General features: G+C 38.6%; 1 protein-coding gene across 4 annotated transcripts in view; it reads left to right on the forward strand.

The window, feature by feature from the left end:
- Positions 1–17,228, forward strand: part of Col8a1 (collagen type VIII alpha 1 chain) — a 543,304-nt gene that overhangs the window by 138,378 nt on the left and 387,698 nt on the right. For 2 of the 4 annotated variants that reach the window (XM_020157593.2, XM_074072968.1), the window contains exons 3-4: positions 1,444–1,774; positions 4,797–9,347. In XM_020157593.2, the coding sequence (XP_020013182.1) occupies positions 1,447–1,774; positions 4,797–6,700 (2,232 nt within the window). In that variant the 5' untranslated portion in view covers positions 1,444–1,446 and the 3' untranslated portion in view covers positions 6,701–9,347. Of the gene's footprint in view, positions 1–1,443; positions 1,775–4,796; positions 9,348–17,228 lie in introns of those variants that run through there. The other 2 variants (XM_074072970.1, XM_074072969.1) reach the window with 2 other exon arrangements.

Here is a 17,228-nt window from a genome sequence, read left to right on the forward strand (position 1 = left end):
TCTCTCTAGTACTATGATGACAATCCACTAGAGTTCTGATTTTCATTAAGCCAGTATAGGGCCAGTATGGGCACCAATATGGAGAGGGGGTGAGGAGAACTGAAGACATCCAATGTGTGCTTCCTCTGCCCTCTAGTGTGTATTTGACTGCACTGCATTTCCATGGGCTGTTTGGTCTTCAGCCTAGGGTGTTTCCAGAGGTCTTCTTAAGCTGGTTTTTATAAACAGATAAACCCCATTTATATTTATTCTGTTAACTGCTGATTTGCAAAGAGTGCTATTAAAGGGTTTAGAAAATCTATTCTTGTAGATGGTCAAACATCTTCCTCTATCTTATTTATACAACTAACTTTTTTGTAATCTTTATTTCAAAAAAGTTCAGATAGACTTTATGAATTCCAGGCCCATAAATAAGTCAAATTCTAAACTAATGACTAATGAATTAATAGTGTTTAAATAGAAGAAAGAAGAGTACATAATTATGATACTGATGTTTTAAATGACATTTTGGAACTATCACATGGAGCACCTTTTCTCCAATTCAGAAGACTTATGCAGTTTTTAATGTTACTTACACCAAAATATTTATGTATGTTTATGTCTGCATAAATCATCTGCATTTAGCAAATGAAAAAAACCTCTGCCCTTGGTATAAAATCTATACAATCTTAACTACTTTCATTTAGAATAGAATTTTGGCACTTATGAACATGCCACCAAGTTTGCAGAATATATCAATCTACTAGCATTAGGTTCTGTGAAAAAGGTGGAACATTCAAAATAAAGGTAGACCAAAGAAGATAAAACTGTATTATTTCTCTCTTGAGTAAACAAATTTCAAGTTTAAGGTTTAGTGTTGTGCCTCCATGATGAACCAGGGCTGAGATTTCTTTTAGCTTGTTGCTCTATCATCCTCAATGCACATCCTTCACCTCATGGCTAAAGATGTCTACAACATTTCCAGACAACACATCAGCATTCCAACCACCAAGAAGGAGGCAGGGGAAGACCATGCCTACTCTCTGTTAAACTTCTTTTTGGAAGTTGCACCGTACACCCAGTTGGCAGAACTATGTCACATGGCCACATCTAACTGAAATGTCTTCATTCTGGATTGACCTATTCCTAAAGAAAATTCAACAGTTCGTAAACTATGAGGAAAGAGCAGGATTGATATGTGAAAACAATAAGCAGTCTCTGCGATAGCCTACCTTCCTACCAGCTGCCTTCATTTGACAGACCCTATTCTGGGGTTTGTTTGTTTTTGTTTGTTTGGGTTTTTCTGTTAAAAAGTAGCATCTTCATTACATTTGCCTGCCCCACCTGTAAAGTTCTGATGATAAAGATTTTATTTGCCCCACAGTTCCTTCTTCTGTCTTTAAATAGATACCAGTCCTTTTGCCTGCAGGTTCTCACCACGATGGTGCATTCCTTCCTCTGCAGGTGATGGCTGTGCTGCCCCGCCCTCTGCAGCTGCTGGGAGTGCTGCTCACCATTTCCCTGAGTTCCATCAGGCTCATTCAAGCTGGTGCCTACTATGGAATCAAGCCGCTGCCACCTCAAATTCCTCCTCAGATGCCACCACAAATTCCACAATACCAGCCTCTGGGCCAGCAAGCACCTCACATGCCATTGGTCAAAGATGGCCTTGCCATGGGCAAGGAGCTGCCCCAGATGCAGTATGGCAAAGAGTATCCACATCTACCCCAATATATGAAGGAAATTCAACCTGTGCCAAGAATGGGCAAGGAGGTGGTACCTAAGAAAGGCAAAGGTAACATCTGTACTTGCACGCTGTTACAAAACAGCAATTCTCCAACTACCTAAATTATGGAGGTGGTGGGAAAAGCTACATATAGAAACTTCTATTTTAAAATTTGTTATTGCTGTTTATTAAATGCCTACTGTGTTCTAAACTTCATTTCTGAAAAGTTCAAGTCTTAAAGGAAGATACTTGGGCTGGATCCCCAGCAACACACACACACACACACACACACACACACACACACACACAAGATACAGATAAAATTACTGTTTTACATTTTACTTTATTATTTGCCTGAACTAGTATCAACCACCTTATGTGCTACTTGTTTATTCAAACATTCAGTGAGTACATACTTTTCTGTCAGGTTCTGTCTCAGATGATGGGGGATAAAGCAATGGAAAAAATAATAAGAAAAGTGACAAATCAGTCTTCTGAACGAGGAGAAAAATGTCACAAGGAAAATGTACTAAAAGAAAAATCACACAAAAGTATTCTGCAACTATGTATGTTAGATAGATGAAAGTGTTTTTAATACTGCTCTAATTAATCTATGCATATCAGTCAATAAATCATCAGAAGGAAACTAAACAGTACAGATTGCATCTAAAGATGACACCTGAAAATCATTCCTATCATTGTTTATATTTATTGATTATGTAACACCTACAAAATGCTTAAAGTGTGAGACATTATAAATTCAGTTGGCTTATCTGGAGTTCTCAGAAATGGAACATTTTTAGGAAAAATATGGGCATCAGAATAGCAATTACCTTTGAGGAAGTAGAGGGCATGCCCACCTGTCCCCACAGCTGCAGGAAGCTCCACATCTGGAGCAGCACTGAATGTGGTACTAAAAGGATAAGTGTCTAAATCCCAGAAACAAGAGACCTAGTCATTGACCTCACCGAGTTTATTTTTCTTCATCCTTAAAATAAACATATTTTGAAAATCCGTGACATATGGTAAGTAGTGCAAGTAAACACTAAAGCACAGTGGGGACTTTGAGCTGCTGCCACTGTTTGTTCAATAGATCCTTAAGCATAATACAGTGTGTTTCAGGCACTATGCCAGACACCAGGGATTCCTAACCAATGAGATGTGACCCTTCAGCTAGGTGGGATTCCACACCTGGAATCCCAGCACTTGGGAGGCTAAGGCAGAAGGATCACAAGTTTGAAGCCATCCTGTGCAACTTGGTGAGAACTTGTCTCAAAATACTGACTCTCCCTTGATATAGTAACTGCACAATTCTTCAAAATACCTATGCTATTTTGAAGTACTATAATAATGTTGGCTAGCATATTAATAATGTTAATTATTATTAATGATGTTAATTATGTTATAATTATTATGTATTAGTAATGTTAATATTATGGCTAATAATAATGTTGGTTAGCATAAGAGAAATATTTCCAATTTTCTTCTCTGTAGGAGCTACTATGCCACTTATGGGATATTCTTGGCTTTTTCCCCTCCTTTCTTGAATGGCTTGCCTGGTTTTTAGTACCTCCTGTAACTATTCAGATAGTACTATTTGAAAAGAATAGGAGTTCTGTTTTGTTCCCTGACAGTACCTTTTCAAAAGTGCAGTGGTCAGGGCTAAGATACAACTACTGGTTAAAATAAGAATCTGGGACCATATATTATCATTTCACCATGTACTCAATAATTCCTAGTAACATGGGAGATCCAGAGTTGTGTTTATCTGAAAAGGCATGATATAATATAACAACATATGTTTTATGCTTCAGTAGCAATCTGATAAAGTATAGCACCTTTCATATCTGTTCTCTAATCTTGTAGTGTGGTTGTATTATTCTTTATATACAGATAAGCAAGCAGAAAGGCTGATGTCTCAATTGACCCAGTCCAGATCTCATGCCAAGACTAGAAAGATAAGCAGAGCTTTCTACTCCTAAACCAACCTTTCTTATCTCAACTGCTTGTCATCCTAAAATATCATATTCACCTCTCTTGTTTAAAAGTCAAATTTGAATGTAAGAAATTATTTATTAAAGAATTAATATTTGAGGTTTGGGAAGTCCTACAGTACATTAGAGAGATCAAGCAAATCTATTGATTCTAAAGGACAGAAGTAGAAAGGTATGATCAAGCCACACATAAAACATAATACTTCCCTTTTCTCCAGAGTTCACATGATAATGACTTTCATCACCTGTATCATATGATATTGCAGCACATGGGGAAATATTTAGTCCTAATTTATTATATTAAAAATAGTATAAGCCAGCCAGCCACTGAAAGGCAAATACCACATGTTCTTACTTATATGTGGAATCTAAAACAATCAAAACTTATAGAAGCAGAGAGTAGACTAGTGATTACCAGAAGCTGGGAGAATGGGGAAAAGATGGTCAAAGGCTATGAAGCCTCAGTTAGACAGGAAGAATATGGTTTTGTTTTATTTTTTTGGTTTTTGTGAGGTGTTGTTTTTTAGATCTATTGCATAGTGTGATGAATATAGTTAATAGTGGTATATTATACATTTCAAAACTGCTAGGAGTATTTCAAATACTGTTAACACAAAAATAGGTATTTAAGGTGATAGATGTGTTTATTAGCTTATTTAATTTTCCACACTGCTTTCATAAGTCATTTCTATACAACTATAATTGATCAATTTATAATAAAAATTTTAAGCTAAAACCAAAAAAAGCAAACTCATGGGAAAGTACAATATAACTTTAAGTAGAAAAAATTTTTAAAATAAAAACAGAGAATGACTCCAACATTGTTTAAAATACACACACACACACACACACACACACACACACACCCCTAGGACAAATAGCACTGATCTAAAACAGTCTTAGAATGAGTATATTGTTTCTTTCCTCTTGAAAAGTAACAGACAAATGTGTTGAATTCAATAATAATTATTACTTCACTGAAGTAAGTACTAATATCTCTCTTTCTCTCTCTCTCTCTCTTCCTTGTCCTCCTCCTCTTCTTCTACCTTTTCCTCTCCCTCTTCCCTCTCATTCTTCTCTCTCTTCTTTCCCAGTAGAAATGCCATTAGCCAGTTTACGAGGAGAACAAGGTCCCCGTGGAGAACCTGGCCCAAGAGGACCACCTGGGCCCCCTGGTTTGCCAGGTCATGGGATACCTGGAGTCAAAGGAAAACCAGGACCACAGGGATATCCAGGAGTTGGAAAGCCAGGTATGCCTGGAATGCCAGGGAAGCCAGGAGCCATGGGAATGCCAGGGGCAAAAGGAGAAATTGGACCAAAAGGGGAAATTGGGCCTATGGGGATCCCAGGCCCACAAGGACCTCCAGGGCCTCATGGACTTCCAGGCATTGGGAAGCCAGGTGGGCCAGGGTTGCCAGGGCAACCAGGAGCAAAGGGTGATAGAGGACCCAAAGGACCACCAGGACCTCCAGGTCTTCAGGGTCCTAAAGGAGAAAAGGGCTTTGGGATGCCAGGTTTGCCTGGTCTCAAGGGTCCTCCAGGTATGCATGGCCCTCCTGGCCCTGTTGGACTGCCAGGAGTGGGAAAACCAGGAGTGACAGGCTTCCCTGGGCCTCAGGGCCCCTTGGGGAAGCCAGGGCCTCCAGGGGAACCTGGCCCACAAGGCCCTATTGGAGTACCAGGGGTTCAAGGACCTCCTGGGATGCCTGGAGTTGGAAAGCCAGGCCAGGATGGAATCCCTGGCCAGCCAGGATTTCCAGGTGGCAAAGGGGAGCAAGGGCTGCCAGGGCTTCCAGGACCTCCAGGCCTTCCAGGAGTTGGGAAACCAGGCTTCCCAGGACCCAAAGGTGACCGGGGTGTAGGGGGTGTTCCTGGAGCTCTTGGACCAAGAGGGGAGAAAGGACCAGTAGGTGCTCCTGGAATGGGAGGTCCCCCTGGAGAGCCAGGCCTGCCTGGAATCCCAGGTCCAATGGGTCCTCCGGGTGCTATTGGTTTCCCTGGACCCAAAGGAGAAGGTGGAGTTGTTGGGCCACAGGGACCACCAGGCCCCAAAGGTGAGCCAGGGCTTCAAGGCTTCCCAGGAAAGCCAGGTTTCCTTGGTGAAGTAGGTCCCCCTGGCATGAGGGGTTTGCCAGGTCCTATAGGGCCTAAGGGTGAAGCTGGACATAAAGGACTGCCAGGACTCCCTGGTATTCCAGGGCTGCTTGGACCAAAGGGAGAACCAGGCATTCCAGGGGATCAGGGTCTACAAGGCCCCCCAGGTATACCAGGGATTGCAGGCCCTAGTGGTCCCATCGGACCACCTGGGATTCCAGGCCCCAAAGGGGAACCTGGCCTCCCAGGGCCCCCTGGATTCCCTGGTGTAGGGAAGCCAGGAGTGGCAGGACTTCATGGTCCCCCAGGGAAGCCTGGTGCCCTTGGTCCTCAAGGTCAGCCTGGTCTTCCTGGACCCCCCGGCCCTCCAGGACCCCCAGGGCCCCCAGCAGTGATGCCCCCTACACCACCACCCCAAGGAGAGTATCTGCCAGAAGGACTGGGAATTGATGGTGTGAAACCACCCCATGTCTACGGGGCTAAGAAAGGGAAGAATGGAGGGCCAGCCTATGAGATGCCTGCATTTACTGCCGAGCTGACCTCACCTTTCCCACCGGTCGGGGCCCCGGTGAAGTTTGACAAACTGCTCTATAATGGCAGACAGAACTACAACCCACAGACGGGCATCTTCACCTGTGAAGTTCCAGGCGTCTACTACTTTGCATACCACGTTCACTGCAAGGGGGGCAACGTGTGGGTTGCTCTGTTCAAGAACAACGAGCCCATGATGTATACGTATGACGAATATAAAAAGGGCTTTCTGGACCAGGCATCTGGGAGTGCTGTACTGCTGCTCAGGCCGGGAGACCGGGTGTTCCTCCAAATGCCCTCAGAACAGGCTGCAGGACTGTATGCTGGGCAGTATGTACATTCCTCCTTTTCAGGATATTTATTGTATCCCATGTAAAAATAAATTTTTAAAAGAAAGAAAAAGAGAGATTTAACAGAAGAAAAGAAAATGATACATCAAAAATCCAAATGAAAAACGTAATTGCTTCAAAACATTTACATAGTTGGAAGTTACATTTAAGTGAAAATTTGGACCATCATGTACAAAAACTAAGATGCATGTTTCATACTCTGCACAGCAGCTTGTGACTGAAAATGATGGGATAGATTTATTATGTATCAAGTAACAACACTTGTGTTGTACCCACTGGAATCATATTAGCTGTTGTATGTTATATGCTTCCTTGATAACCTGCTTATTCAGATCAGTCAAAATATGTCAGTCTAAAAGATCATAGCTAATGAAAGAAACTCACTCATATTGTTCCCTTTATTTATAAATATGCCTAAAGAAATACCAAGGATAACAATTACATGCGGTATTTGCTTGTTTAATCTCCTCTCTATTTGTGCAGACACTTTGCCATGAAATGTTGGAGGGGTGTTCTGTAGTGATACTGTCCCAGTGGGAGGGGGCTGAGGGGATCATGGTAATCCCTAGTCCAATAGATATTTTACTAGTATCAGAGGCTGTGTCCTTTAGCAATGGAAGTTTTAGTCAGCATTGTGTGTCTGTTGTCCTTGAAAGAATAGGTGAACCAATTGCCCATTCTGTATTTGCTCAGCCCCTTCTCTGTGCTGAACCCTGGGTGAGAAGTTAGTGTGGGGCATAAGACAGAGCCCACAGTAAGCTGACAAACCAGTGGAGAGACATGAACAAATTAACAAATTTATCTCTCAAGTGTTTTGTTTTTTCTATGACTTGTTTTTTCTTTTTTCCTCTCCCCATGCAAGTTACAGTATGTCCCAACTAATATAGACACCCGGAAGTTATAAGAAAAAACCCTCCAATAACTTTCCAGTTCTGTCTAATATTTATTACTGATAGAAGTGATCAATTGTGTATACATGCATTAAATCTTCCCCTCTTTGTCCGACACACAAAAAACCACAATGAGGTTTCAAACCACAAATATTTTTCAGTAACTATGAAGTCTGAAGAAATTCCCTGTGTCATCTGAGGCTCCAAAATCAGTTTCCAAAATCTAGGTCATTTTTTATTTAGCAAAATGCATCAAAATTACATATGAAAATACATATGCATATAAAATTAATTATGAAATTTGACATTTAAAAATAGATATGAGATTTCCAGCTGTAGGTACTAAAATTGTAGGAAAGTTACTGCTTCTTCAGTGACCTAGGGAAGAGATATCTAGAATGTCATAGGGCAGTAATAGCCCATGCTCTTTAGGTCACCCCAGTCAGCACAATTATATAACCAAAACATGTTTGAAAGGGAGAAATAAATACTTTTCCAGGTTTTAGATACATATTAACTGCTTCAGCATTTCTGGAAACACCAATTAAAGTCATCTATTAGCCTATTGCAGACACATTAACCACATGTAGGAATACAGTGGGGCTATGGTGGTAGAATTTTACATATTTTTCTCAAAAATTAAGGGTGAGGAATTGAAGGGATAGATATAATAGGAAATACACAAATAAATACGGTGTAAAAACATGTGAAAATGTGTCTGTGTCAAATCTGAATTATTTTTATCACCACAAAAAGTATCTTGGCCTAATTTCTGTCTTTTTTTCCTATGTGGTATATAAGCACCATTTCTTCTCAATTTGTAAGAGAAATGAGTTCATTATTACGAGGTTTCTTATTCACTGCTACTTATAAATATATTTTCCCCATCAAAAGATCTTCTGTCCAATCTTCATTTTCAAAGTAGACAGCATTTATGTGGCCAAATATCCTTTATGTTGGTCTTGAAGATACTGGCTTGAGGATGGTGACTATGGAGGTAACACGGACCCACCTGGCTCCTTATGCTAAATAGCTACATTGAAATGGTTTGAAGGCAAATCAGACCAGCTGATTTGTAAAGTTGTATTTATCTGTACATGTATGGGCTTTTAATATACATCAAGCAAGAGAGAAATTGTCTCTTTAGTTAAACCAAATTTCACTTTTTGAAATATTTCCAGCTTATTTATTGGTTGTTATTCAATTGCCTATAGATATATGTGTATGTATGTGTGTATGTATATTATCAGGCATATGCTTCTAACTTTTAGATGGAAGTGGAGCAAAATCTATGCCAGATACTGTGTATTCTACAATGGTGCTAATCTCAGAGCTAAATGATACTCCATTTAATTTAAAAAAGAGTTTTAAATAATTATCTATGTGCCTGTTTCCCTTTTGGGTGTTACATATCATGCTAACACACTATTGTGAAAACAGATGAAACAATTATATATTCTAAAGTCTAAATATAATACTATGATCCCCATTTACTTCAAAACTAACTAGAACTAACTAACTAGAACTTTTCTATGTAAAATGGACCAAACTGGCATTATTCTTATTTAAACATAGAATTTTAATGAAGTATGATATCCTACAGGGTAAAAGAATGTCTGTAGTGGATGACTGTCCTCAAATATTGTACAGAATACAATGAATGGTGAACAGACTGGTAACTTGTTTGAGTTTCCATGATAGATTTGAAACTTAATGGCAAATCATTTTTGTATTTAAATTTTTGTACTGATTTGAAAAAAGTCATTAAATATCTTTAAAAGTATATTTCTCGTCTTGTTAATATCACTCAGCGGATACTGTATGACCACCATATGTTTTTTAATCCCCCACTGTACTATTTAGCTGCTGAACTAGAGACTAAAATAATCATAGCTTAAACATGACAATTTATTCCTCTTTGACATAATAACTCTAAGCATAAGCAGTCTAAGCCTCCTTTAATAGTCCCCACCAAACTCCCAGATTCCTTCTATCTTGTTCCATTTCCACCCAAATATGTTGCCCACTTTTCTGTGATAGAGGAAACTAACCACCATAACCCAGCCAATGGGAGGATAGAAAAAGCATGAAGAGAAGGAGATGCTTTTTGTCATTCAGAAAAAAAATTCAACCCAACAACTACTTAGATCACTCCTTCCCATATTTATTGCCCTGAATTAGGCACATTGCCACAATAAGCTACAAGATAGTGTGGAAAATTGAATATTTATTCTGAATAATCCCATGCCCAGCCAACAATCAGGAGTTCTGTAAAGAAGTAAGAACAAATATTAGCTGCTGCATCTTTGATAATCATCATCAAAGAAAAATCTGCTATAGACCTCTCTTCCATGAGAACCCAATTTGCAAACATTCCATTCTATTTACCATCTTAGAGCCAAATATTTTGAGATAGTAGTGAGTAGAGTTACAGGGCAGAAACAAATCTATTCAATAATAAACATCACTGATTTAAAAAATAACTATTTTTTATGACTTACCAAGTCCTGAATGATTGTAAATTATCATGTCTAGAATATAACAAATGGACTATTCAAATTATACAAGGAGCAAGTATGTACCACCAGTCTGTGAGTAGTTAACTTACTTATTTAAACCATCATGCTAGAAGCTCAAGACCACAGTTTCCACTTTCATCAATTAGTTCTGTTTCATTCCACAGCCCAACACATTCTCATCAGAGTTACCTTGTTGGCATAAAGTTTTTGTTAACAAAGGTGAACAGAACGACAAATACAGAAGATGCAGGTAGGGAGGATGTATTTATGATGCATATATGTATATAAACTTACAAGGGGTATATAATATCATTTAAGACTAAACCAAAGCACAAAGTAGCCTCCATTTTGTGCCTGCTAACTACTAGGCAATGTGAAGCATACAAAAGCAACAGATAACACAATCATTCTTCTTAAAAATATTATCATCTGGTTGGAGGATCTCAAAATATGTTAAACAAGAATTTGATTTCTGAGAACAGGGTGGTGTGAAGGTGACTGGATGCATAAGTACTAGAAAAAATCAGAAAACCCCTTCCTGGGAACCCCTTCTCTGACTTGTCTGCTGGTTAAACTCCTCCTCACCCCTCAAGACACAGAAGAAGCATTTCCTCCCCTTTACATCATCCCTATTGTTTCTCCCCCACATCACTATCTGCCTTATCGTAGTTTTGTCCTTTCACTTTTTCTGCTCTGTAACTGAACTGCTTGTTAGAATGTAATAAAGGCAGGCACTTCTTTCATTTTTGCATTCACACACATCACGGAGTATCTGTGGAACACTGGGATTGAGGAAAAAAATGAATCTCTCCAGGATGCTATGGGAAGGCATTCTCAACCAGATATGAGGTTACCATGAATGGTAAGAATCTCCCTTCCTGCTCTGGCATTCCTAGACTATACAGAAGCTCACTGTGGGCTCAAACTTAATTTCAGATCATTTTTGAAGATGATTTTAAAAGAAATGTAGAATTTGCATGGAGGGAGCATGAAGGTATCCCAAGAAGAATAGGTTTGCCTCTTCTAGAGAAAAGGATGTTGTTTGTGTGTATAAGTGTGTGTGTATGTCTCCTAGATGGAAGGTTGAAGAAGGGAGGGAAGCTGAGATCAGGGAAATGTGACTAGATCCAAACATCTCTCCAAGGACTAGTGAAGACTAGGGAAATAAATTTATTTGATAACTAAGGAACGATCAAGGGAAGAGATATTTCCTTTTACCTAATACGAAATAAGACATTGTAGGTTCTCAAGTGGGGAAGTGGTATAAAAATAAATATTTTAGAAAAATTAATGATTCTATGAAAATGACACAGATAAAGGGAAAATATAGGCATTAAAACCAAAAAGGAGACCAGGATAACTTTTATCCAAAAACAAAGTGTGAATGAGAATGATGGTGAAGGACCTTGAATAAGACTGAGGAGTGAAGAGGGAAGGCCAGACAAGAGTAGACGTCAGTCTTTAAAGACTGCAGGATCATGGACCCATTTCAAGGGCTAGGGATTGGTATGAAAAAGAATGGGAAAACTGAAGAGGTAGTTAAACATCTGAACTGAACTAGAGGACAAGATTAAACAGCCTTATAAGAAAGAAGGAAACTTGATCCCAGAGTATTTTCTTCCTTGATAACTCTGGAAGGCAGGGATGGTGTCATTGGGAGACATGGATAGTCCACTAGTAGAGCCCACTCTAGGCAGGGGGAAGGGAAAGACACCCGGGTAATTTGTAGACTTATTAAATTTGACCTGATGGTGAGTGTATTTGTTTACTAGGGTTACCATAACAAAGTACAGCAGAGTGGGTAGACTTAAATAAATTATTTATTTTCTCTGTCGTGGAGGTAAAAGCAAGGTGTCAGCAGGGTTTGTGACCATAATCTCCCTGTGCCTTCACATGGTCCCAATCATCTCTTCTTTTTTGGCAGTACTAGGATTTGAACTCAGGGTCTTATGCTTACAGGCAAGCACTGTATTATTTGAGCCATGCCCTCAGCCCTTTAATCATCTCTTCTTATAACACTAGTCATATTGGATTAGGGTCTACACTGGTGACCTCATTTTAACTTAATGACCTTTTCAAAGGTTTTATTTCCAAATAGAGTCACATTGTGAAGTCCTGGTGGTTAGGGCTTCAAAGTATACATTTGGGGAGACACAGTTCAGCTAGTCCAAAGCTGTGAGAGATGCCAGTGCTCTAGACATGCATTTGGTAGACAGATGAAGGATGAAGTCTTAAGCTTGGAGATAGGTCTGATAGCCTCTTGTAATAAGAAGTAGAAAAAAGATTGACTTGAAATTACTATCACCATTTATAAATAAAATTGTTTTAAAATTCCCTCTTTCCTGTTGGAAGTTAACATGAAAGATAGAGCAAAAGTAAACATCATCCCAAACCACATGTAATTATAATGAATTCCAAATATACAAAAGCAACATGAAGTCAAATCAATCATATTTACCAGGTTTTGGAAGTTTTTCTTTTAATGATCCTTGTGACTCTTAAGATGAAAATGTTCATGTTCATTCAATATTATGAAGAACAAAAGTATTCTATGAAGTAGCCTCTTTCTCTTAGCAGAGAGTTATACAAGAGTTTCTGACATTTTCTTTCATTTTCAAAACTAACACTTTTAACCCGGTGTGGTGGTGTGCACCTCTATTCTGAGCTACCTGAGAGGCAGAGGTGGGAGAATGGAGAGTTTGAGGGCAGCTTAAGCTAAGTTAATAAGACCCTATCTCAAAACAAAAGGAAAAGAAAGAAGGAATGAAAGGAAAGAAGGGAGAAAGGAAGGAAGGATGGCAGGAAGGAAACCAAACTAACTTGTGTCAGGATAAATTTTATTCTCAAACAAGTCATCTTATGTCAAAAAGCTGTTAATGACTTTTATTATTAGAAAAAACATTAATTCTTGGGGATATGTGTAATAGAATTTAAATTAAAATGGGGCACATCATCCTACTTTAACAAGTAATTCAGAAGCTTCTTTATGATACTGAAACACAGGACCATCAAATCAAATTTTCCTTTGAGGTATGCAGAAACTTTCCAGAGATTTTTTTTCTTTGCTATCTTATTGGGAGTAAAAATGATTTTTATTACAATCAAAAGCACTTCTAAATTAAAGTTGATAAATCTTAGAGAGCTACATTTGACACGTCTTGTTGAAACCACCAAGACCTAAAAATTAATTTTGTAATGTGCATAGTTAAGCCATTTCTCATGTGACAAGTGTGTAGTTGGCAGCAATTTTCACATCTGCTATGCATTCATGGAATATGAGAAACAAAGGGAAAGCCTATGAACATTTATAACTCTTTGCTTCCCTACTACTAGTAACATTGTCTTTCCTCAACAAAGACAATACTGTCCTTGTCATTTACTCTGTGAAACAAGAATCTCTAATGTGGAAAATGTTAGGAGGGTTCTCGGGTCAGACTGCCAGAGAACAAATCTCAGCCCCTCTATTTAGCAACTGTGATACTTAACCTCTCTAAGCTTTAGTTTTCATGCCTGCAGAATAGTACAGTAGCTAGACAGGTGAAGGAGTGGGGCATGGTATGGAGGGGTAACAATGGCTACCATTCACTGAATGCCAACCATGGTCCAGAAACTGTTTTAAGGGTCTTTATGCATTAACTTACTTACTCCTCATAGTAACTATCACTTGCTCCATTTTATACAGTTGAAGAAACAGAGGCATAGCAACTTGTCCATGATCTAATAAATGACTATGCCAGGATTTTAACCCAGATATCTGGCTTCGCAGTCCACATTCTTAGCTATTAAACCATATGGTCTCAAGGAAAGAGATAAAAATTCTCAACCACCTAAGATGTAAACAACTGCCCCTGAGAGTTTGAGAGATAACAGGGCCCTCAGTTGTTTCTTAGCTATGTTGAACTCACCAGAGATAAGTGAAATCGCCACCTACAAGATTATATTGATAGATGTTCATGATGATATTTCCATCCCTTAGGAGATATAGGAGCAGATGATTTTAAAAACTAAAGGAACGCCTCATATTCATTAGGATGGCTACTATCAAAATAATCAAAAACAAGAAGAGCTGGTGTATATGTGCAGAAATTGGAAATTTTGTGGCACTGCTGATGAGACTAGAAAATTGAGCCACTATAAAAAACATTATGGTGGTTCTTCAGTAATTTAAAAATTACCATAGTGATTTAGCATTTCTACTTCTGGGTAGATAACCAAAAGAACTGAAAGCAGGGACCTGAATAGATATATACTTTCATGGTCACAGCAGCATTAGTCACAATATCTAAAAGGTAGAGAAGCAACCCAAAGTGTCTACTGACAGATGAATAGATAAATTATATATATATATATATAAAATGGAAGATTATTTGGCCTTAAAAAGTAAGAATATTCTGACACATGCTACAACATGGATGAATTCTGAAGACGTTACACTAAGTGAAAACACCAATCTCAAATGGACAAATAATTGTATGATTGGATTTATATGAGGTACCTATAATAGTCAAATCATGGAGACCTAAAGTAGAATGGTTGCTGTCAGGTTCTGGAGAGAAGAGAAAATGGGGAGTTTTTGTACAATGGGTTTCAGTTTTGCAAGATGAAAAAGAATGGTGGAAATAGACAATGGTGATGGTTGCAAAACAATGAGTGTTCTTAATGCCATTGAGCTTTACATGTACAGTCAAGATAGTAAGTTTTATGTGTATTGTACACATAAAATTGTATTGTATTTTAAATAGTTTATTTTTTTGTGATACAGTGGTTTGACTCTGAATTTGGGGCCTTGAACATTTCTTTTGGTGGTGCTGGGGTTTGGACTCAGGGCCTTGTGCTTGCTAGGCTGGCACTCTACCACTTGAGCCACACCTCCAACCCTGCATTGTATTTTAAAAAGTTAAAGAAGATTACTTTGTTTTTTTGGTGTTACTGGACTCTGAACTCAGGACTTCATGCTTGATAGGCAGGTGCTCTACCCCTTGAGCCATTCATCTGCCCTAAAAAGTTAAGAAAGAGAATTGCTTGTTGATAAGGTTAACCCATAACCTAAGAGGTCTTTGGAAATGACTTCTAGCAGGCTCCCTTACCTCCAAGTTCACCACAGTGTTCACCAAATTGGTGGCGAGTTCTAAGCAGCATCACTGTGGTAGTACAAAAACTACCAGTCCCAGCCTTTCCCAGGAAAGTTTCTGCAGACTACAGGAACTGCTATGTCCCTTCTACTTCAGTGGCTATTCCCTGTGAAGGACCTTAAGAACTGACTTCTGGACATAGACTCTCCATCTTCACACCTGTGGCCCCAGAATGCAAACTAAAAAGACAAGCTTTCCTTTTTTCTTCAAACTAAAATATGCAATTTCCATGATGATTTTCTAGTTCTAAAAGTAAAGTTACAGAACTTTTTCTTCTTCTAAATGAGGGGATCTTTACAGAGCCCATTCACACTCAAGATACAAGATAAATAAAAATAAATTTTAATTCAGCCACATGACTTCACCAAAATCTGTAAGAGAAATGGGAAAAAATTCATTGCTGACAGGGACCAATGAGGGAAGCCAGACTGGTTTCAGCAACTAGCAGGTCCCACAAGGAACAAGGTCTCCCTCTGTGACCATAAAAGAAATAGCACTTCAACAAGAAAATTTCAGCAGTTTTTTTCTTTTTAAAATTATTTTATTAGCATATAATAGTTGTACAGGAGGATACATTGTGATATTTACATATGTGCTTATGATATACCTTAGTTAGATTTACCCTCACCATCATTCTCCCTCTTCCCTGCTTCTACCTTCTTAGAACAATTTCAACAGGTTTCATTCTTGTATTTTCATATATGGATATAAAACACATCCATCATATACACCCTCATTCTCCCTTTCCTTGTGCCCACTCCCCTCTCACTGGTACTCACCACCAGAAAAGATTTATTTTGTCCTCCTGCCTTTCATTTTTTAAATTAAATGTATAATGATAGTCCAAATGTATACTGAAGTCCTTGGTGCTTCAGGTCTGTATATACCATGCTTTTATCAAGTTAACCTCCTCTCCTCCATTACTCACTCATCCTCTATCACCATGCTCCCCTAATATTCAACAGCTTAATGTACAATGCACCATATTATACTTATGATGGTTGGTTTAATATTTTTCATTCTCTAACATTTTCTTTCTCTTTCTCCTGTGGCCCTCTCAGACAGACTCACTAATGCAACTTTGTTTTCACTGTCACTGTACCACATAGGCATAGGCAATAACTATGAATGGAACTCCAATAGCTCAGCAATTAAGAGAAAGAATTGACAAATGGGACTAAATGAAACTAAAAAACTTATGCACAGCAAAGGAAATAGTCACCAGACTAAAGAGACAGCCTAAAGGATGGGAGAAAATCTTTGCCAGCTATACATCTGATAAGGACTTCATAACCAGAATATACAGGGAACACAAAAGCTAACCTTTTAAAGAATCAACAATCAACTGAATAAATGGACAAATGAACTGAACAGACAATTCTCAAAAGAAGTAGAAATGACCAATAAACATATGAAGCAGATTTTTTCTTGAATGAATTCTGCAGGTCCGGAATTCAGAGAACGTAGTTGGGATGGCTTATCTCTGCTCTATATTTGGGGCCGCAACTTAGGATCAATTAATTCCTGGAACCTGGAATTACCTGGATGAATCTTTATCTATAGGTCTGGTTGTGGATGCTGTCATCAGGGACCTTAGCTGTTCTGTGGGGCATAATACCTCTATATGCTCGTTCCACACGATTTCTCTGGGTGGGCTACTGTGGGCTTTCTCACAGTATGATGACTGAGTTACAAGTGAGCATCCCAAGGAAGCATAGAAAGAAAATGCATAGAATTTTAAAGATTTAGCCTGAGAAATCACAGATAGTTCTACCAATATTGGTAGAGGTGATAAACATCTGTCTAGGTTAAAGTCACATAGTAACCATATAGCATATAGATGGGAGATATTGTGGCTATCTTTGAAAAATATAATGTTACATTATCCACATTACTTAGTTCTTTTGTTTATTTATTTGTTTAGTTGGTTGGGTAGGTTTTTTTTTTTTTTTGGCTTGTTTTTTTTTTTTTTGAGATAGGGTTTTGCGATGTAATCCAGGATACCCTCAAACT

Source organism: Castor canadensis, chromosome 5, assembly GCF_047511655.1.
Source record: "Castor canadensis chromosome 5, mCasCan1.hap1v2, whole genome shotgun sequence".
Taxonomy (NCBI): Eukaryota; Metazoa; Chordata; class Mammalia; order Rodentia; family Castoridae; genus Castor; species Castor canadensis.